This window comes from Scardinius erythrophthalmus (assembly GCF_964197995.2).
Source record: "Scardinius erythrophthalmus genome assembly, chromosome: 2".
NCBI lineage: Eukaryota > Metazoa > Chordata > Actinopteri > Cypriniformes > Leuciscidae > Scardinius > Scardinius erythrophthalmus.
In genome coordinates this window covers 35,399,291-35,423,735 of record NC_138222.1, presented here as the reverse complement: position 1 = coordinate 35,423,735, position 24,445 = coordinate 35,399,291, and the positions used below count along the sequence as shown (strand labels likewise).

The window sequence follows — 24,445 nt, the reverse complement described above, 5'->3', positions numbered from 1 at the left end:
GTTTTTAATATCACCGACCATTCCCATGTTATTACGTATTATCCATATAAATGGCCCACCCTGTATATTGGTAGGGACATGTCCCCAGCGTCCCTACTAAATGTCCCTACTATGCCCTTGCCAACTTCTGGATTGATGCTACTTTCCCTAGGAGTGGGCATCCTGCAAAGATCACTTTCAGAACACAACAAGAGGTGTGAATGAACCCAAGGATAACAACAAAAGACCCCTGAAAACTCTACAAACTGCAGAAGTCTTTGTTCATGTGTCTGCTATTTCAAAAGCACTGAACAATAATGGGGTTCATGAAAGGACAACACTAGGGGAAAAAAATTAATAAAATTCTGTTGAGGCATGTCTCATGTTTGCCTAAAACCACCAGGTTGTTCCATAATGCCTTTGGCAAATGTTCTGTGAACAGTGGAGACAAAAGTTGACCAATTGAGACAAAAATGCACAATGTTTTGAAGAAAAAAGGGAACTGCACATCAACTCTAAAACCTCATCTCAAATGTGGAGCATGGTGGATGGAGCATGGTTTAATGCTGCTTTGCTGCCTCAGTGTCTGGACACTTTGAATTAATTAATGGAACAATGAATTCTAAAGTCCATCAAGACATTTTACAGGAGAATGTTGGGACAGAAGCTAATGGCTTCAAGCTTTAAAGAGGATGGTTGATGCAACAAGACAATGATCCAAATCACACAAATAATACCAACTAAAGAATGGCTAAAAAAATGTGACATACCCTAAAGAGGGCTGTGCTATCAAGACAAGCTGCTAATGGAGGATCTAAGAGTTACAAAATGTTTCACTTACTTTTTGCTCATTATATTTAATAAAAATGTGAACAGTTATTTGTGTTATTAGTTAAGTCATATTGTGTTTATCTATAATTATATATATCTATAATCTATAAAATAAGATTTAAAGATCAGACCACATTTTTATGAGTAATCAATGCAAAAATCCAGGTATTTTCAAAGAGATCACAAACTTGCCACTGTGTATACATAATCTTATATAAACTTTTTTTTTTACCTCTATGACTTCAGCCATGGGTGTGATGGTGTTGGTCTTGCGAGAGCCAATGCGGAACTTGGCAGCCTTGTAGATCTTCCAGTAGACAAAGAGCACCACACAGAGGGGCAGGTAAAAGGCTCCAAAGGTGGAGAAAACTGTGTATGAGGGCTCCTGGCTTACTTGACAAGCCAGGCTGACTTCTGAGTAGGTCTCACCCCAACCAAAAAGCGGAGAAAGCGAGATAACAGAGGAGAGTAACCATGTGAGGCCAATCATCACATTGGAGATTCGTTTGCGTGTTTTTAATGTGTACTCCAGGTGGCGTGTTATGGACCAGTAACGATCTAGGGCAATGGCCGTCACATTCCAGATACTGGCTGTGCAACAGAGTACATCGCATGAGATCCAGACCTGACACAGAGCCCGACCCAGAATCCACCGCCGTCCATAAAGCTCCCTAACCAGACTTAGGGGCATAACCAGTCCTGCAACCATCACATCCGAGATGGCCATGGAGGCAACCAGATTGTGGGGAACACGATGGAAGGTGCGCACCCTCAGGATGGTCACCAAAACCAGAAGGTTCCATACAAAGGTGGCCACCACAAGCATGGCCAGCAAAGTGAGCGTGAGAACACTGAACACAGAAAAAGGACGGTATAGATTACCCAATTCAGATCCTCCAGAGATATTAGCCAAGAGTACTGTAACATTGGGTTGAGTCATGGCAGCATGTGACTGTATGCAAACAGATATCTGGTTCTAATTAAAAGGCAAGGTGAAAATAAATGAAGTCACTTATGAGAGTGAATGGATTTTTGTTTGTTTTTTAGGTCAGGCATGGTTTTCTTTTTGGATGTTTTCAAGTTAATTCATTTGAAAACATTTACAAGAGTTTGTTTTCTGAGTGGGTGTTTTGTATGCCGGTCACTGAAAAGGTAGGAGTTTTAAAGTGCTGCCATACTGATTATAGATGACATTATGATTGCACATATTGATAATCGTGATTTTATAGCCTTCAGCGATTTAAAGGTTCACAGGACACACATCTGAAGATGGGAGAAGCCATCCTCCATCCTTCATCCTAAAAGACAAGAAAGAAAAAAAGGCATAAATGAATTTTATAGTTCATCCCACAAAATCGTCTTATTCAGCTACCACCTGAAATAGAAAACAGCTCTAGGCTATGGAATGGATTTCTTTTATATATACAGTATATATATCTCATGTGTTTGTGCCAGGACATTGTAAACACATCCTGGCCGAGGATGTGCACACTGTGAAGGGTTTTATTTTGGCCTCGAACAGTACAAACTATAAGCTTTGCCTCACTTCCCAATCCCATGAATGTCCCATCTATAAGTGCAAAATCAAGCGTAGCATTAGTTCTGGCAGGTCACTTCAGTCAAGCTTGCATCAGCAGACTCTCACCTATCACAGCATCCCTATATATAAGGTCCATTCGGTATTATTGTAGAAAGTGTTGCTCCCTTGGCACATGGACTATTCAAAACTTTCCACTGGAGTTCGCGAAGTGATGGAGAAGAGAGTAGACGGATGATAAAAGAAAAAGGAGATTGGCTGAATATTGTATATAGTTTGTAGAGTGAAATATAGCGTATTAGCCCAAATCGGAGGAGTTTTTACTTATTTTGCGTGTATCACACTGTAAGTAATCATATAATTATTGAACATTCTCAACGAATGCCAATCCGCCCGTATCCATGTTTACAGTTAATGTTGTTTACTTAATTATATTCTGCTGCTGTGACAAAGAGAGCTCGATTGCATACAGAGAGGCCTAAAAGCTGCTAGATCTGCTTATTTTTCAACCTTATTAGAAGAAAATAAACAAAACCCAAGGTATTTATTTGAAACAGTGGCTAAACTGACGAAAAATAAAGCTTCAAGCCCAGAAGTTTCCAAGCAGCACAGCAGTAATGACTTTATGAACTTCTTCACTTATAAAACTGATAATATCAGGGAGAAAATTATAACTATGCAACCGTCTACTACAGCATTGCATCAGGGAGTGCATTGTAGTCTCCCTAAGGAAAACATTCATTCATTACTGTAGGAGAGGAAGAATTTTCTAAACTCGTTAAATCATCTAAATCGACAACATGTATGTTAGACCCTATACCGACTAAGCTACTGAAAAAGATGCTTCCAGAGGTCATAGATCCTTCTTAATATCATTAATTCATCTTTGTCATTAGGATACATACTGAGGTGGATTTTTAATAGATAAAATAGTAAACTGTATATTAAACTAACCATGTCTCTAACTGCTAACCTTACTTCTCTTTTCAGGCCTAACATGAAGGTAACAGAAGGGTTTGTCTATAAAAACCAATCAAATTGTGGGGAAATTATGACATTTTTGCCATACCTCCTTATTCTATAAAAACTGTTGTGTTCTTTTAGTTGGTGGGATTCTCAATGGAATTTGTCAGAGATCCTCCGGCCTTGCTTCTTCTTGGGAGAGATTCTCTGAGAACTGATCGAGAGATCCTCCGGCCGTGATTAAAGCATTTAAAGGACATTTGCTGGGGTCTGTTTGTCGATTATTCCTGCATAGAAATTAAGCTAGTAACAGGAACAGGTATTAGTACCCAGCCGACGTTGATGTGTAGACGCGCTAGGGTATAGGATTAGACTCAGCCGCTGTCGATGTGTAGACGCGCTAGAGTATAGGATTAGCACCCAGCTGACGTCGATGTGTAGACACGCTAGGGTATAGGGTTGTACTCAGCCGATGTCGACGTGTAGATGCGCTAGAGTATAAATATTACAGGCCCAGGTGGGCTTAGGTCAGATGAGATAAGACTTAAGTTAGGTTTAGGGAAAAATCTACGACAATACCAAAAACGTTTAAGCTGGCTATGATTAAACCGCTTGTTAAAAAAACACAACTTGATCCTACAGAATTAGTCAATTACAGGCCGATCTCGAATCTACCGTTTCTGCCAAAGATACTAGAAAAGGCAGTATCTTCACAACTATGTTCCTTTTTGAAAAGAAATGATATCTGCAAGGATTTTCAATCAGGATTTAGACCATACCATAGCACTGAGACAGCTCTCATTAGAGTCACAAATGATTTGCTCTTATCATCCGATCGTGGTTGCATCTCTCTATAAGTGTTACTCGATCTTAGTACTGCATTTGACACTATTGACCACAACATTCTTTTAAATAGACTCGAAAATTATGTTGGCATTAATGGAATTGCATTAGCATGGTTTACATCATACTTATCTGACCGTTATCAGTTTGTAGCAGTAAATGAAGAAATGTCTTATCGATCACAAGTTCAGTATGGTGTACCACAAGGCTCAGTACTAGGACCGTTGCTGTTCACTCTGTACATGCAACCCTTGGGAGATATCATTAGGAAGCATGGCATTAGTTTTCACTGTTATGCTGATGATACGCAACTCTATATTTCTTCACACCCTGACGAAACTTACCAATTCACAAAATTAACGGAATGCATAGCTGATATAAAAAACTGGATGACTAGCAACTTCCTACTACTTAATTATGAAAAAACAGAGATTCTAATTATTGGACAAAAAACTTCCTCACTTAATAATCTAGAATACTGTCTTACACTTGATGGCTGCTCTGTCAAGTCTTCGTCGTCGGTTAGGAAGCTGGGTGTGCTCTTTGATACCAATCTTTCATTTGAAAGTCACGTGCCTAGTATCTGTAAAACCAAATTTTTTCATCTTAAAAATATATCTAAATTACGTCATATGCTCTCAATGAAAAATGCAGAACAATTAGTTCATGCATTCATGACATCAAGGCTAGACTGTTGTAATGCTATTATGGGTGGTTGCCCTGCACGCTTAAAGGGATACTTCAGGATTTAGCATTAAGCTTTGTATTAGTAAAAAACCTGTAGTATTTTCGAATTACCATGCTTTCCCCCCTCATATCCCCATGAGATGAGAGATTTATGTATTTTTTGTCAGGAAAAAATCCTCAGATGACGCAAAAATCGTCATATTGCGTCATCGGAGGATTTTCTGGGCAGAGGCTAAAGACTACAGCCAGTAGTAGGAGCTGTTCCGCATGTTTTCAACCCGCCCATAGGAGGTGGGATCTCCCTCACAGAATGTACACACAGTTCAGCCGTCTTTCTTTGGAAGCTAAGTTAACAGGCTCTTGTTCTGTGGAGAAAACTGAGTAGTAGGAGAAAGCTGAGTAGTAGGGGTTACCATCCTCCTTTTCCCGGACTTGTCCGGCGCGCGAGATCGTTCAAAATGTCCGGGATTCGGCTTTTGCTTTCTGCAGTCGCCATTCATTGTTTACATGCACACCTTTTGTTTCAATCTAGCTGAATCCATTCCGATTGGTGAATCTGAATGTAGTGTTTACATGAACGCTAAACAAGTGATCGGTTGATGTGCGTTTTAACACTGCAAAGAAAATTCCCGCTCCTCCGTGAGAGATACGAGACCGGCGCGTTTCAGTAATGACACCACCGGCCTTGCGCCGTTCTCCCGCGCCCCTCAGTCTCGTCCTGCTCGCCACAGTAAACATGATGAATGGCGACTGTAGAACGCAAAAGCAGAATCCCGGACATTTTGTGCGATCTCAAAAACCCGGGCAAACTCGTCACGGAGACTAGTAGCCTAACCTTGTTGTTTTCAACTGCGCTCTCTAACCGGTAGGCGTGGCTTGGGAGTGGCTTCCTAGGGCAGCGAAGCAAGTGCATTCTGGGAGTTGTTGTCTTTCATCCACATAAGCCAAAAATACATTTTCTGGCTTTTCTCAGTCTAGAAAGCTCCAAATTCAAAAATGTCTTCACATTTATTCTACATAAATTACCTATTTTAAATACATATTCATCTTTCCAGAGGTGAAGTATCCCTTTAATAAACAAACTACAGCTGGTCCAAAACGCAGCAGATAGAGTTCTTACTAGAAGCAGTAAGTATGACCATATTAGCCCGGTTCTGTCAACACTGCATTGGCTCCCTATTAAACATCATATACATTTTAAAATATTGCTGATCACTTACAAAGCACTAAACGGTTAAGCTCCCCAGTACTTGAACAAGCTTTTAACGCATTATAGTCCTTCACATCTATTGCGATCTCAAAATTCCGGCCAGTTGATAATACCTAGAATATCAAAATCGACTGCTGGCGGTAGATCCTTTTCCTATTTAGCACCAAAACTTTGGAACAATCTTCCTAACATTTTCCGTGAAGCAGACACACTCTGTCTGTTCAAATCTAGACTAAAAACACATCTCTTTGGTCTAGCATACACATAACACATTATAGACTTCTATAATTCAATGTTAGGCTGCATAGTTTAGGTCAGCTGGAACCGGGAACACTCGCCATAAATCCTGATGTACTTGTTACATCATGAGAAGGATGGCGTCTACACTAATATTAGTCTCTCTGTTTATCCGAGGTTTACCGCAGTCTGCTGGATCCAGGCCGTATCCAGATCTGATGAAGGACCTGCGCCTAGACACGATGACAACGCAGTCCTGAAGTGTCAACCAGTCCCTCCCCTCTTTACTGCACTTCCTGCTTTGCTACTGTTCGGACGCTTTTGCCTACTGCTCCGCACTTTGCTCTATCGCTTTCGTTATTATTACATTTTATCTCCTAATTTTAACTTCAGTGAATCAGCACAGTGCTCAGGACGCTTGGATTACTATAAAAAAGCAGAATTAGTTTCATTCCTTCAGAATTTACTGAAGCTTACATTCCGAGGAAGAGAAAACTGAACTGCTTACATTCTGGCGGAAGAGAAAACATTCACAAGGATAAGAGAAAATGCGTCCTTTTGATTCTACTTGCTGTACTAACTGCCAAAAACTTTTACAAAGGATTACAGTTCTTGAAACAAAGCTAATGGTAGGATCAAACCAGACGGAACCCACAACAGAGTTTCATCAAGGACAAATACAGCGCACAGCCGGTGAGTGTCATGAATTTAATGCTCCTCAACAGAACAGACCTAGTGCAGAGAAACAAGCCGATCGACCTACAAACCGTTGGTACAAAGAGGGGGCAAAACCCAAAAATAGAGGCATTAGACTCTCTCAGGCAAAAATAGTTTCATCTACACCATACACAGCTACAAGGATTACAAACACTGGTCGTCTTCCACAACCTATTCATCTTAAGAACAGATTTGAAGTATTATTGAATGAGGAATGCTCAAATTTGTTAAATGTGGATGAACACAGACAGCCAGGAGCTCACTCTGATACTAACAGGCGCTCAAGGTCAAGCAGACAGCGGCACTCAGCTCAGAGCGCAGCCGAGGTCAAAACATTGATAGTTGGGGACTCTACGATCAGAGATATCAGCTCGAAAGATACAACTACATGCTGCCTTCCACAAGCAACAACCTCTGACGTAAACAGAGAAATTCAAAACATTTTGATGAAACATAAGACTGCAAATCGACTCATCATTCATGTGGGGAAGAATGATATCCATAAAGAGCAGTCAGAACAGCTTAAGAAGGATTTCAATGAACTTTTTGAAACACTCAAAAGACTGAAAGTACAAACATTCATCAGTGGACCACTCCCAGCAAGAGGAAGTAACAGGTTCTCACGGTTGCTTGGGCTTAATTCATGGCTGCAAAAAACCTGTAATATAAAAGGAGTGAACTTCATAGACAACTTTAATCTTTTCTGGAATCAGAGGCCACTGTTTCAACAAAATGGCCATCTTCCAAACAAACTGGGTTCAAGAGTGCTAAAGGACAATATCCTTTTCTCCCTTCACCATCCTTCTGCCAATCCAATCAACCAGAATGGCACACACTCACCTGGACACAGTTTGAATGACCACAGGACTTCGCTTCAGGACTTGAATGGACATGCGGCTGACACATCTCACAAAGACAATGATAACACCATGCAGCCAAAACAACTTCTGCTCATGGACACAACTTCAGCTGAGCCCTGCCCACTGAGCTCACCAGAGTCAGACTGTGACATATTAGAAATGTCACAAGATTCAGCTCCCAAGGACAGCATATTACAGCCTCCAATAACAACAGATTCAGCACCCAAGAATGACCAGGGAAGCCAGGACAGCATATTACAGCCTCCAATAACAACAGATTCAGCACCCAAGAATGACCAGGGAAGCCAGGACAGCATATTACAGCCTCCAATAACAACAGATTCAGCACCCAAGAATGACCAGGGAAGCCAGGACACCATATTACAGCCTCCAATAACAACAGATTCAGCACCCAAGAATGACCAGGGAAGCCAGGACAGTACATTACAGCCACCAGTAACAACAGATTCAGCACCCAAACACGACCAGGAAAGCCAAGACAGCATATTACAGCCTCCATTAACACCACAGCCACTCTCACCGCTATCACTATCTCCTACATCCCCATTGATGTGTTTCTCAGAGAAAATGGAAAAACTAGTGTATGCTGGAACCCAATTCGCTGGAAGCCCCCAGATATCAACCAGAAAAACATCACTACCACCAAAGTCTATGGGCGCAGCTCGCCCTCTCCCCCCTCCCCCTCCTCCCCGAGCATTAAGGCCCCTTCCACAACGCCAGGGCCCACAACTTCCACCGTCTGCTCGAGGTGTTACAAAATCAACTGATACCAGCTCCAAGTGATTTGTGCCGGGTCCCCGCTGTGATAACAGTAACTTTCTCAAATGTTTACAGAACAAGCGGGAACCCAGTGTTCCTGTATCATCTGTTCATTCACATGTTAGAAAGTCTAAGGCCTTTAAAAGCCGTACAGCAAACCCATCTAATCTGGTGCCTATCACACGACAAACTAAGATTGTGGACACAAAAAGCAAGACTGTTAAGTTAGCACTTTTAAACATCCGCTCACTTAAAAATAAATCACTTCTAGTCAATGACTTTATAAGCACATACAACCTGGACTTTATATTTCTAAATGAAACTTGGCTAGAAGCCAGCTGCAGTGCAACAATCCTCAATGAAACATCTCCTCCGAACTTTACCTTTATGAGTGTCTCCAGAGCTGGAAGGAGAGGTGGGGGTGTAGCTGCTCTTTTTAAAGATGTCTATCAATGTAAGCAAATATCATTTGGTAATTACCCGTCTTTTGAATATCTGGGTATTGTGTTAAAAGGTGCTCCACGGATTTTACTTATCACTATTTACAGGCCTCCAAAATACTCTTCAGCCTTTGCTGAAGACTTTACAGAACTGTTATCAATAATTTCCTCAGAGTTTGACAGTTTCACTATTGCTGGAGATTTTAACATTCACATAGATAATTCAGAAAATAATATGGCAAAAGAAATCAATACTGTTTTAAAAACTTTTGATCTGATTCAACATGTACATGGGCCCACACACAATCGTGGACACACTCTAGATTTACTTATCAGTAAGGGTCTAAACATTTCATTGAATGATATTAAGGATGTCGCACTCTCTGATCATTACTGTATTTTCTTTGATTTATTGATCTCTCCTGCCATTGAAGTTAGATCTGTGTCTGTCAAGAAGAGATGCCTAAATGAGAACACTAGTGTACTATTTATGAAGGCCATATCCCTAAGACCGAGCATATCTGCTGACTCGGTTGATTCTCTCCTTGTTTCTTTTAACTCGAAGGTTAAAAATGTAATTGATGATATTGCTCCTGTGAAAGTCAGGAAGAATGGTAAACAAAAAGCACCTTGGAGAAACTCAACAGCAGTGCAAATTATGAAAAGACAATGCAGAAAATCAGAGCGCATGTGGCGAAAGACAAAACTTGTAATCCACTATAACATCTATAGAGACACCATTCGTGCTTTCAATATGGAACTAGGCAAAGCTAGACAGACTTTCTTCTCCAATATCATAAACAGAAACCTAAATAATACTCGAAATCTCTTCGCTACTGTCGACAGACTAACAAATCCCCCAAGCCAGATTCCCAGTGAAATGCTCTCCGACAGCAAGTGTAGTGAGTTTGCTACCTTTTTCTCTGAGAAAATCAATAATATTAGAAAGGTGATCAGCACATCCTTGAGTTGCACTGAGGTCAGACAGATCAGACTACAACCTGAGAAAGTAGTTACTATGTCTGATTTTGAAGAAATTGATGGCAAAATTCTGAAAGAAACCGTTCAGCACCTTAAAACATCAACCTGCGCCCTTGACACACTTCCCACATCTTTTTTTAAAAGTGTGTTAGACTGTTTAGAAGCAGATCTCCTAGAAGTGGTAAATGCCTCACTTTTCTATGGAAGTTTTCCAAACTCCCTTAAAACTGCTGTTGTCAAACCCCTCCTGAAAAAGAGCAATCTGGATAAGACTATATTAAGCAACTATAGACCGATCTCAAATCTTCCTTTCACAGGCAAAATCATTGAAAAAGTTGTCTTCAACCAGCTGAACAAATTCTTAAACTCAAATGGATACTTTGATAATTTTCAATCTGGTTTCCGACCGCACCACAGCACAGAGACGGCGCTCATTAAGATAATAAACGATATTCGCTTAAAGACGGATTCAGGCAAATTATCAGTGCTGGTTCTACTCGACCTCAGTGCTGCATTTGACACTGTCGATCACAAAATACTTCTGGACAGGCTGGAAAACTGGGTGGGGATTTCTGGGATAGTCCTAAAATGGTTCAGGTCATACTTAGATGGGAGAGGTTATTATGTGAGTATAGGTGACCATAAGTCTGAGTGGACGCCCATGACATGCGGAGTCCCTCAAGGCTCAATTCTTGCGCCACTCCTGTTCAACCTGTATATGCTCCCAATGAGCCAAATAATGAGAAAGAACCAAATCGCTTACCACAGCTATGCAGACGACACACAGATCTACTTAGCCCTATCGCCTAACGATTACAGCCCCATTGACTCCCTGTGCCAATGCATCGATGAAGTCAACAGCTGGATGTGCCAAAACTTTCTACAGTTAAACAAAGACAAAACTGAAATCATTGTGTTTGGAAACAAAGATGAAGTTCTCAAGGTGAACGCATACCTTCACTCTAAAGGTCAAACAACTAAAAATCAAGTCAGGAATCTTGGTGTGTCTTTAGAGTCAGACCTTAGTTTCAATAGTCATGTCAAAGCAATAACTAAATCAGCATACTATCATCTGAAAAATATTGCAAGAATTAGATGCTTTGTTTCCAGTCAAGACTTAGAGAAACTTGTTCATGCTTTCATCACCAGCAGGGTGGATTATTGTAATGGACTCCTCACTGGCCTTCCCAAAAAGACCATAAGACATTTGCAGCTCATACAGAACGCTGCTGCCAGGATTCTTAGCAGAACCAGAAAATATGAACATATCACACCAGTACTCAGGTCATTACACTGGCTGCCAGTTACTTATAGGATTGATTTTAAAGTATTATTACTAGTATATAAATCATTTAATGGCCTAGGACCTCAATACATTGCAGATATGCTCACGGAATACAAACCCAACAGATTACTCAGATCATTAGGATCACATCAGCTAGAAGTTCCAAGAGTTCACTCTAAGCATGGAGAGTCTGCTTTTAGCTATTATGCCAGCCGCAGCTGGAACCAGCTTCCAGAGGAGATCAGATGTGCTCCTACAGTAGTCACATTCAAATCCAGACTCAAAACACATCTGTTTAACTTTGCATTTAATGAATGAGCACTGTGTCACTGTCTGTCCGACTGTTTATACTGTGTCTTATTTTAGTCTTTATTCTAAACTGTTTTAATTATTTTTAGTTCTTTCTCGTTTCTTTATTTTAAACTGTTCTTTATTCTAAACTGTTTTAATTATTTTTAGTTCTTTCTTGTTTCTTTATTCTAAACTGTTTTGTATATTCTTATTTCTTCTGTTTATTTTTAATAGTATGTAAAGCACTTTGAATTACCATTGTGTATGAAATGTGCTATATAAATAAACTTGCCTTGCCTTACTGAAGTCAGCCGGATCCCGGCCGTATCCAGATCAGATGGTCACCTGGACCCATCCATGACGCATCCCTGAAGTGCCAGCCTCATCAGCCCTGTGAAGGCCTCATCAACACGACAGCCATCAGCACTGATCCTCATCAAACTCGTCTCCATACCGGCATGATGACTCCTACTTCCAACCAGATGGAACTGGATAAATATTCTGAATGTTCTGATCCAATCTGATTTCTGACCTGTAATGCTGCCTGGATCATAATCATACACTGTTCGCTCGTTGGCCAGAGGAGAACTGGCCCCCGACTTACCTCCCAAAGGTTTTTTTCTCCATTCTGTCACCTGAGTTTTGGTTCCTTGCCACTGTTGCCTTGGCTTTTGGCTTGCTTAATTGGGGACATTTAATATTCAACAATAGTATTGATCTGCCTTACTTAAGGTGGACGATGAGGCAATTTTCTTCTAGAAACAAACTTTGTTGTATTATTTTCATGTTATCACTGTGAAGCTGCTTTGATACAATCTGTATTGTAAAAAAAAGCGCTATATAAATAAAGGTGACTTGACTTATTCCTTATAATCACCAATGCACGGTTGTATCTCAGGTCGTGCGCATGCGCTCATAGTTGTTTACATCTCGGTTTGACTGCACATGCAGCAGTAGCCATGTTCGCATGCAGATCGCGCACAGCTCGTGTACAGTGTTAGCGCACATATTTATATGCGTATTTTGTATTCACAGAACCACACATCTATGCACCTATAAAACAACGATTTTGAATATAACCTGAGTGAGACATCATTGTTCTGACTGGACAAACTGTAGCCTTCAGCCAACCTGAACTAGCAATTAGAGTGAATACTCACAAGATTTTTCAAGGTTCTTCGAGCCGGATTGGTGAATTGCTACAGAGATGTCTCAACCTAAGAGAGAAGCGCCAGTTGTGCGTCCACGAAGACAGATCAACCCACCGACTCATTTAGTGGATTACGAGCTTGGTGAGCCATTGCCACATCGACAGCCACTTCCAGACTTCAGCCATAGCAGAGTCCAGTCATCAAGTATGGTAGGATGGACCCGATCGACTTCTCCTGGAGAGAGGAAGTAGAGCTTACAGCCATGCTGCAGGTGATGAAAAACGAGAACGCCGACTTGCGGCTACAAACTAGGCAGCTTCCAGAGATTATTTCAGCATTACAGGACATGCGACAACAGAATGCCATGTTAAATCAGGAACTTCAAAGTCTTAAGGCAGAAAGGGAGCCCCCTCCAGGCCAGTGACTTTACCAGTGCTATCTCCATTTCCCTTTTCTCCAGTGGTGAGCCCTGAGACTCCACAATGGTTCTGTCCTACTCCAGCCCCACGGACAAACCCACCAACGCTGCCTACGGTCATGAGAGAACTGTGCCCAGCTACAATGGATGAGCGTCCTGGATTAGTTGAGGATTTCAGAAACATGGACATTTCCTCCTTAATACATGATAGAGTACCACCACAAGTGTTACAGTGACTCACCTCAACCTAGGTACTCACGTTCCTCCCAATACATTCCAGGTCATCAGTCAGATTTCGAGACCACAGCATATGAGCGTATGCCACATCTGCATCCAGGATACAGACAATCGTATTATCAGCCTCCATCAATGCAGGAGAAAATGTACAGAGGCCCTGCTCCAACCATTCCCTTCCTAACATCCCCTGATCCAAGAGAGTTATCTATACTGAGAATAGCACTGGAGAACATTTTGCCTGAGGATACAACAGAGCGATTCAAGTATCAGATCCTCACTGACCATCTTAAAGTGGTTCTCTATGTGTGGCAGACTCATACAGTAACTCAAGCTTTCCTTTCACAAACACCATGAGAGCCCTCAATAAAATGTATGGCCAGCCCCATCAGCTAGCCTTACAACGCATTGCAGAACTGATATATGGACCAAACATTCGCAGTGCAGATGTGAAAACTTTTCGCATGTTCGGACTCCAAGTGCGTTCATTGGTCAGTATGTTGGATCACCTGGGTCAGAAAGGCAATGTCGAGTTGGAGTGTGGATCACATGTGTCCAGACTGATGAGCAAACTGCCACATGATCTCAGGTCCAGTTTCAAGAGGTACACACACCCTCTTCATGTCACTATCCTCACATTATTGGACTTTGCGGACTGGCTTGAGTACAAGTTACAAGTTCAGGATGACCACACTGACTATACCAGTCAGTCTAGAGTTTCGACAGTGCCGAGGAGGAAACTGAGGAGAGACTCTAGGTAGCCCCGCAAACCCACTACCATCCTCCTTGGTACAGAAAAACCAAAGCCCAGCCCAGCATCACCAGTTTATCCACCCAAACCAACTGCTGCTAAGAGAGAAGGGGTGAATGTTTACTGTCCATACTGCGACAACAACAGACATTTCCTAAACAGCTGAGAGAACACGCCTAGGATGGACACTACAGGGCCTAGCACAAGAACTAACCAGCAGACTTTCCCCACAGCAATGTCTGTTCACCAGCTTTCGGCCCACTAATGACCTTTATGCGAATGTGGAGAAACTGTGGAAAATGGACATTCTTCCATATCGAAATGAAAAGGTACTGACAAGGTCTAGACAAGACCAAGAGTCCATCCAACTTCTCCAGGACAAAACAGTGAGAGTGGATGTTAACAGAATTCAGCGCTATGCAACCCCTCTTCTACGTGCCAAAGGTATGCAATGTATACATGCACCCAAAGAAGCTGTCCTGCCACAATTAAGGGGAATAGAAAATCGGCTGAACAAGAATCTTGATCAAGCGGCAGCCTACCAAGAGGAGATAGTCAGGTTACAGCAAGCTGGCTACATCACAAAACTCACTCCTGAGCAGGTGGACTGTTTCAAAGAGAGCTGGTACATTCCACATCATCTGGTGGAGCATAATGGGAAGAAAATGGTTGTCTTCAACTGTTCCTTTGCTTACCATGGCCACAACCTGAACGAGTACTTGCTCCCTGGTCCACCACTCAGTCCTTCTCTTCTGTCAGTTCTTCTGTGATTCAGAGAACATTCCATTGCCATTAGTAGTGACATTCGTGGGATGTTCCACCAGGTACGCCTTTTGCCTGAGGACAAACCACTACTGAGATTCATTTGGAGAAATCTTCAGAGAGACAAGGCACCAGATGTGTATGAATGGCAAGTACTTCCATTCGGAACAACGTGCAGTCCTTGCTGCGCAACATACGTGTTACATAGCACGTCCTGGATCACAGTGAGTCTGAAGACACACAGTTTTCAGTAGAGAAATCTTTTTATGTTGACAACTGCCTTCAGAGCTTCACCTCAAGTGAGACAGCGAAAGGTCTTGTAGATAGACTCCGCAGCCCCTTAAGTTCCGGAGGCTTTGACCTAAGACAGTGGGCGAGCAATGATCCATCAGTCATCAGCCACCTGCCAGCGGATGCTCGATCTCAAAGCAGCATCCAGTGGCTCAGCGAAGGTCATCAAGATGCACAAGAGTCAACTCTTGGGTTACACTGGCATTGCTCATCAGACACTCTCTCCTATAAGCAGCGGCGGACAGACCACCCACTTCCATCTATGCGGAGCATATACCATATCCTTGCTAGCCAGTATGACCCCATAGGTTATATTGTGCCATTCACAACACGGGCCATGGTGATCGTACAGAAGTTATGGAACAAGAAAAGAGAGTGGGACGATCCCTGTCTGCCTGAGAACCTGTTGAACTTGTGGAAAGCATGGGAGAGTGAGCTGAATGGTTTACAGCACGCTGTTTTGCCGAGGTCTTACTGCAGTAAAGAACTGGATCAGCCTAACAGCCTGAGGCAGATCCACATTTTCTGCGACGCTTCAGAGTGAGCCTATTGTTCTGTGGCCTACTTATGAACTGAAAACCTGGAAGGTAGAGTGGAAGTAGCCTTTGTAACCGGTAGATCTCAAGTAGCCCCGAAAAAGCAGCAAACCATTCCACTGTTGGAATTATGTGCAGCACTCACAGGTGAAAAAGTTCTGAAGACAGAGCTAACTTTGCCCATCCACAGTGTTACTCTGTGGTCTGACTCCACATCTGTCCTTACCTGGCTGCTGTCACCCTCATGTCGTTTTAAAGTGTTCATAGGCACCAGACTGGCAGAAATCCAAGAACTCACAGAGTCTGATAACTGGAGATACGTGCCATCAAAGGAGAACCCTGCAGATGACATCACAAAGGGAAAACTGCTCTGTGACACAGTCTAGGAAAGCAGATGGAATAAGGGTCCAAAATTCCTCAGACAGACAACTGACCACTGGCCAGAGATGCCACCATTTATGACCATTGATCAGGACAGTGAACTGAGAAAGCCAATCTTCATTGGTATATCAGTCTCCACACCACCTACTCCCGATCCACAGAAATACCATAGCTTCCAGAGCTACTGAAGCTATTATAATAATAATACTATTATTCTACAATCCAAAGGAAAAATAAAAATAGTGCTGGTTTCTTCTGTCTTTTCAGATATCTAATTATGATAATAATATAATCATTTAAATTAAATATCTATCTAAATAATAACATGTTATTGTATTGTTGTATATATAAGATCCAAAGTAACTAGTAACTAGCTACTTGAGTATATTTTTCATGGGATACTTTTTTACTCTTTTTATTAAGATTATTACTTTTTCTTTGAGTAATTATTTCTATAAGTACTTGTACTTTTACTTGATTACAGTGTTTGGATACTCTACACACCTCTGGGTAATTTGTTCTTGTGTGCTTTCGGATTCGGTTCAGTTATTTGTAGCAATTGAAATTACACAGGAGACTTCAATTGACTACCTGTCTTCATATTGACCTTCCTGCAATAATGTCAGCAGCTAAAGATCCATCCTCCAGGAAGAAGCATCTTTATCCCAGAAGCACAGAAAAGTAGCTGTACTAGAGGCTGTCAAAGAGGCAGCAATTATTATAGAGCTAAAAGGTTTAAATTTTCATTAAGTGTGTCAAAATTGAACATCTGTTGGCCTTCAAAACCCGATTAAGGGTACAAAGGCCAGCATGCTTGTCAAGAGAGCTCATTGGTAAAATCATCAAAACATCAAATACCTGTCAGCAGCACAACAGTGCAGGGAATATTACAAGCTGTCATATCAGTAATAACAACAATGAGAGGCCTGAGTTTTCTGCTCTGATTGCTGTGTGTCTCTTTTCAGACAAAATAATACATGTGTGATTTTTGTGTTAGTTTAATTCATTTCAAACAAAGCATAAAAATAGAAAATAAATGGGATTGGTGACAGAAGGGCACTAAGGTGCCAACAGACACTGCGTCTTGATTAACACACCTCTGATTGCCCATAGTGCATCTCATTACCCAGCATGCTCATCATCAGTAAGTCTGGAGTCTGTCCTGTCAGGAGGAACAGAGAGGAAACACACAATGTCCACACTCGACAGGCTCATTACCACACACAAGCACAGAGGAACACTGATTACAGATTCCTGCTCATTTTCTCTCTGTGCTGCTGAGCTCTGTTTACTCTGTTGGTATGACAAAGTCACTCCAAAGAAAAAATGATATTTATGGAAAAGATCTGTAAGATGTGCATCAACAACTCTGTCTTAGTGACTGGCCAAAAATAGTCTACCATTATTTTTTATAATATTCCTCCTTTTTACCCATCATTTCCTCTACTTTCATCTTCCTTCTCTCTCAACATCTCTTCATGTCATCTTTAAATATGTCCCTACTATCGTTCGTCTCCATCTCTTTTATTAGCTTGTGCCCAGAGCCATGAAATTGGACACACATGCACCTAAACACATAATCAGTGGCAAGAAAAGCCCTCAGCATATTGTCGTGGCAGTGTTTAACTAATCATCCCTGACAGTTATACATCAGCAAATCAACCAGGGCACTGGTCACATCCTTAGAGATAAAGAGACTTGTCATTTAATGCCATTCCCTCAAGAGTGAAATATGAGTTTGTTTCTAGCTTCTTTTTTTAACTATACTATTCCGAGGATAAAAAGCATTCTGTTGTGTTTGAGTTTGTTCTGACAGAAATAGACGGTATGAGATTAAAGGGATAGTTCACTCAAATGAAAATTCTGTCATGATTAACTCACCATCATGTTGTTCTGAACCTGTATGACTTCATGTCTTCTGTAGAACACAAAAGATGATGACAAAATGTTAATATTAGAGTGAACCATTCCTTTAAATAACAGAAAAAGATGCAAGGAAGAGAAAAGAGAATGTGTACAAATATACTGTTTTACACATATGCTGTGCTCTAGGGACTCTTAAAGGCAGGGTAGGCAGGATTTTTCTAAAAAACTTTTTCCCAAATTTGTTTAAACTGTCTTTATATACCAATACATAATTCAAATGTAAGTACTCTGAAAAAGAGAGTATAAAAATCGAGTGTCTCTAGTTCTCTCAGGGCTGCAATAAACACAGCTACTTATTTCCATTCGGAACGAATGAAATGATTGGCTGGGCGACTGTCACTCTCCCTCGCTACCATGGCTACCACCTCTGCTGCTACAGGAGCTGCCCACATGCGCGTACCCATTTGACTCGAGGAGGGGAAGAGGCATGGAGAGAGGCACGGAAGCTAGGAAGAATCACAATTATGGCAGAGAAAGAGTAGTCAAAATTCCCAGTACCTGCATATACAGTCAGCGAAGGCAAACAAGGCAAAAAAAAGGAACTAGTAAGGTAGAAAGGTACTTGTCTCTGGAGTGTAGCCCTCATCAGAGCCAACAGTGCTTTCATCGTGGAAGCTCTTACATGCAAAACACCGTATATGTTATGAATCTTACACGAAATTCACCTTCATCACAGTGTAACTGATGGTAATGGGAAAACGTGTATCAATGCAACCTGTTTTTAGCTTTGCCTTATGTTACTAGCTCGTTACCGAATCAAACTCAATATATTTTAAACCAGTAACCAGTATCGATATGCTAGCTTGATAGTGAGTACTAACAGCCATGTTAGTTGTTTATATTCATAATGATAAAGTTAGGTATTTAATTACATGTAATTCTGACATGATGTCACTATATGCACTGCGCTCCTCTCCGCTCAGCGCTGGCAAACGCGTCCTCCAAGCTGAGCGGTTGGCATCGCACGTTCATGTGTTTTGGGGGCGTGGCTTTGGCAGGAGCCCAGAAGGGAGGGGGTGGAGTGAATGGAATAAGTAGCTGTGTTTATTGCAGCCCTGAGAAGGACTAGAGACACTCGATTTTTATACTCTTTTTCAGAGTACTTACATTTTAATTATGTATTGGTATATAAAGACAGTTTAAACAAATTTGGGAAAAAGTTTTTTAGAAAAATCCTGCCTACCCTGCCTTTAAATAGATTGCTCACTACTCTAGATCAATATTTAACAATGTTCTCAGGATGACAAACTCAAGCAATTAACCTGCATAAACTTTATTCTAATGTTTTGAACCTTTTTTGTAAACACCTAGCTTCTCGACCTGATGAGAAAGACAAGGGGCCGGTTCTCAGAGTGGCTGCAGATAAATGGTTAAGAGTCCACCAGCTTAATTTCCAATTAATATACTTGCAGGAACTGAATAGTTACCAAGATCACAATCCTGCGCTGACAATATTGTGCTCTCGTGCACAGCACATGACCACAGGCTGGGGGGTTGTCTCTGCAATCAGCGTAGTGTATGCTACTTTGCAAAAGTCATATTAAATAATATATCTGACTTTACTTAAACTATTACATTTAGGTGTTACCACATGAATCACATTTTGACTAAATTTTTACAATGCAATTTATCTTGTGAATGTTTACTTCATGTTACATTGGATATTATCACTCACTCACTCATTTACAATAAAAGTGCACTGAATTGTCAATTTCCTTCATTAAAGCCTGACCAGCAACTGTCAAAAATCCTTAATTTTGGAATATTGCAGTAGCCTAGCCTATTTATTATAAATGATTTATCCATCCACGGCGTGTTTTTTTCATATTTTTTTTACTAACTTTCCCTTACTAAATGTTTTTTCCTAATTTTAATCAAAATATTGCCACAACATATCTCCTCATCTTTGATGACGTGTTTACTGGCGCGAAGGCGGGACAACCTGTCACTCAAATGAGATCATAGCAATAACAAGCCACAAGGATCCAATCAATTCCCAATGGATAAAAAGTCCCTTCCTACATTTTTTTTTCTCTTTTTTCGATAAACTGTTTCACTTGGATATACATCACAAAACGGAAGAAAATACTATTGCAACTTCTTTTTTATGTCGACTTTAAAGTATGTATCACATATGAGACCATGATTAAGAGATCAAAGGAAATCGTGGAATTTGGGAAGCTGTACAAATACAAAGTGCTGCAATACCCTACACCTAGCAGACACCATACAATAAAACCAAGTGAAAAACCACCTAGTGATTTTTTTAACTATAAAATTATGCAAATGATCACGCAAGATTGGTCTGTGCTGTCTAGTTAAACCAGTAGTAGCTACTTTAATGACGGCAATTATGACAGCCATTGAACAGAACTATTATATTATACTATTATAACTATTATTATATTCTGTGTAGTAAGGTGCTTTATTTGGGGGGGTCAAAAAAAGCAACCGTGATAATAGTGCACTGCACAATTAACACAGTGATTAAATTAAATACCCAATTATATTTGTTCTAATAAAAGAAAGAATCTTTCAAACGCATCTCACCTCTCACTATTTTCTGCAGCCTCTTTTTATTATTTGTTTTTTTTAATAATTTAATAGTAATTTAATTGTATTTATACAGTGTGCACGAACGCAAACAGATATGACCCCGCATGAGTGCAAACTCTCTGATTTGAGCACTTGTCACCAAATGAGGGTCTCGCGGGGTGATGAAACATCAGTCGCTGATTTCTATGAAAATGCTCGCGACTCGTAGCCTACCAGTCCAGCAATATCGCCTGAAGCTCCAGTTCGGTACAAAGTGCTGAAAGCATCTCACTTCAACAACCTAGCCTACCTGTCAAGTTCAAATTTCAGAGTCAAGCGAGAGCGATCATGAACCAACGTTAAATAACGTGGTCACTTCACGACACGGGCTCCTGTTCCTGCATTCATTGGGGGCATGACTTTTTCTCTGATATCTGCCTTTTAAACGTTACATTTAAATCCCAAAGGCTTTAAAGGTGCTGCATTAAAAACGCTGTGTCTACACTTCACTTCAAGGGCAGCCGATTTTTTTTTCAGTGCTCTACATCGTTTAGGACAGGACAAACATAAATAAGATTTTTCTTTTTTTGCGACGACCACCTCGTGCCATTTATTTTTAAATGGATATGAAAAGCATTTCAGTCCGCTTGTGTCTCGATAAATGTCGCTAATTCAGCACACTTAACATAGCGTTATTTACACTTTGCACACAGCAAACGTCTGATAAAGCTCTTAATACTCACCCTTAATCACAATAGCAATACGCAGATGCCACTAAAGTGCAGGATTGATTCGCTTTTTACTGTCAAACGCAACTGTTCTGCCCACCTGAAACCGTCTTCATCTAAACACATTATACTTCAGCCAAGGCTTCTTCAACATTGCATGTGGGCTGTACCAATGTGTGGCGTAGGGGGGTTGCATCAATACGGAACAGTGAAGTATAGGCTACTTGCGATAAGAATCACATATTCAGTCGATTAAGGACTTTATAAGCTGTTGGCAATGACCGACTCCTGAAATTCGTGAAAATATAGATAAGTTGTACAGTAGCCTACTGTAAATAACAGATCAAGAGCACGATGATTAGCCTATCTCAAACTTTTTTTTACCTGTCCTGCACTAGTTGTCAAACATTATGTTACAGTGACAGGCAGTTTAGATCACGTTAAGACTCTGTTCCACACAGTGATCTATATTAATATTTAATTAGTTCAATCTGAAACCTATTTCTGATAGGCCTACAGCTTGTTTTTTCGGGAGTTTTTTTCACGCTGTCTAGCTTTTCCTTGAGCGCGCGCATTCCTTTTGAGATACTCTTGGGGGGATCAACGCGCGCATCAAACTGGAAATGATAAAATCCTAGTGGGCACTTGGATTAATTAAATGGGGGGAAAAGTCTTCATATGTCCAACACAAAAACTGCCAGAGATTCCCATGGAGAGGAAACGATTTCTTCAATGCTTTGACCCAAGACTGTCTATAGGCCTAGTCCAATAACAAATCATGTTGTTGGTGTTGTTTGGTAGGCTTAATCACAATATCAATACAATAGAAATGTAATGAAATGTAATAGATGAAATGTAACATGAGAAGGTCCTTGCATCTCTGGTCGATGCCATATAGGCTAAATTATTTTACTTCCTCAGACTGGGCCAATTGAAGAAACTAATTAGACCTACTATTTAATTTATAATAAATCTAAGGCATGTTTTTCAATGGTAAGTGAAATCCTGTATGGCGTTATTGGGGAGACTTTGGTATGTTATGTGTACTGTATGCTTACTGATAACTTTCATGTTAATCACCACATCACCATTTATGTTCAAATTAAACTAGCCTTTCTTGTAAGTGAGACATTCATGCACATCAATGTGCATCAAGGTCACTCTATTGTGGAGACCATAAACCAGAATAACAAAGGGCCAGCTTAAATAGAAAGAATTAGCTAATGCATCTATTGTTTGTCTCCTAGACTTGTCACACAGACAAAACTTTAAGTTAAAGGGGATTAAAGTTCACTAAAAAATTACAATTTTGTCATCATTTAGGCTAACCACCCTTTTGTTGTTTAAAAAAGGTTAGCGCTATTTCATTTTTGGGTGAACTATCCCTTTAAGATACAGAAGGTCATATACAACAATCTTTAATACTCTCTTCTCCCAAACAATTTTGTCCTATGAAGGTAAAACAGTAGCAAAACTCGAGAGCATGTAAATGTGAATTTGAGAACTTGTACAATAAATATTCGTACTTGTACATGAACATTTACACTCACAGCTCCAATGTGAAAACCTGTAAAATAAAAATCTGAAGTTGAATGTTGAAATTTGCACTCGCAAACAATAGTCACAAACCTGTATTCTGAATCTGAAGCTGCAGACAAGTAGACACAAATGTGTAAAATGCCATTCACAGAAATACAACGACAGACACAAACTTGTAATATATATTTTGCGTTTAATCTTACGTTCACATTCGCGGTACTTCCTCAATTAAGCACTTGCAGCTTCTCAAATCTGTCACTGCAATTTCAAATTTCGCGCCTTGACTTTTGCTACTCTTTTCGCGACATATCAGGTGCAAAACTAACTTGTGCACTTGAAACTCAGAGGCGGTGGAGATGGTCCTCAATGCAGAGCATAAAATCCAGGGGGAGGAGTTGGATAAAATCCAACTCCTCCCACCTTACATATACCTAAACCTACCCGTCTCCACCCCCTGATCCCTAAACCCACCCCTAAACCTACCCATCTCCACCCCTAAACCTACCAATCTCCACCCCTTATATAAGATCCGACTCCTCCCCTCGGATCTTGTGTACTGCATTGAGGTGCTACTGGGGCGGTGAGAGGGAAAGGGGGGCGGGAGAAGGGGGGGTCAAAGGAGCCGTTTTATTGGTTGGCACCTAGCCAATGAAATGGGAGTTCGATGATGTCACGAAACCCGCGTGCACTGAAACACTAACATGGCTTAATGCATTAGACTGATATTAAAATAAATAAACGAAATTATCAAACTCAGTAGGCACAATGCTAATGCATACTACAGAAAAGCAGATGAGCACAGAATATGACGTAAAACATATGACGTATGCCATATATATATATGCCCTATATATGGTATATATACCATATAGACTGTAAAAGAGTTTTGTGTGTCCAACAGTTAGGCTAGGGTGAATATTTAAAACATTTACATTTTTCCAAAGCGACTTACATTGCATATTAAGGTATACATTTTACATTCTTATCAGATAATTTAGGTGCATTTTCATATTGCAATGGAATTGGCACACACACACACACACACACACACACACACACACACACACATATATATATATATATGTATATATATATATATATATAGGCTATATATATATATATATATATATATATATATATATATATATATGAAGAGTTCAGATGCAAAAGCCTCTAAATGCCATTTGAAATTTTCTTATAGAATGATCATTTTTATCAAGCTTGTATATTTAAGTTCAGTAATTTCACTTAAATGATAATTAATAGGTAATCTTCACTGCCATTTAAGTGAAATTATTGAATTTAAATATATGAGCATCTGAACTCTTCATTTATATATATATATATATATATATATATATATATATATATATATATATATATATAAGCAAATGTGTGTTCAGTGCAAATAAACTTGCTGCCTAGTGTTTTATTAATAAAGTAACAAATTATGTGTTTTTTTATTGTTTTTAATTTTTATTTTATAACTGTTAGTCCATTAAGCCTCATTAAGCGTTTTCTTGGGTTTCGAGGAAAACGTACAATTAAACGC

The 24,445-nt window shown here is 40.3% G+C and overlaps 1 protein-coding gene across 2 annotated transcripts in view; it reads right to left on the bottom strand.

Annotated features, from left to right (window-relative positions):
- The window catches only part of htr5ab (5-hydroxytryptamine (serotonin) receptor 5A-b), a 39,885-nt gene extending 18,372 nt beyond the window's left edge, over positions 1–21,513 (bottom strand). Inside the window, exons 1-3 of one of the 2 annotated variants that reach the window (XM_081356308.1) lie at positions 21,370–21,472; positions 18,047–18,083; positions 1,043–2,108 (exon numbers count right to left, since the gene is read on the bottom strand). In XM_081356308.1, the coding sequence (XP_081212434.1) occupies positions 1,043–1,750 (708 nt within the window). In that variant the 5' untranslated portion in view covers positions 1,751–2,108; positions 18,047–18,083; positions 21,370–21,472. Of the gene's footprint in view, positions 1–1,042; positions 2,109–18,046; positions 18,084–21,369 lie in introns of both variants that reach the window. The other variant, XM_081356309.1, reaches the window with a different exon arrangement.
- Between the last annotated feature and the right edge of the window lie 2,932 nt (positions 21,514–24,445).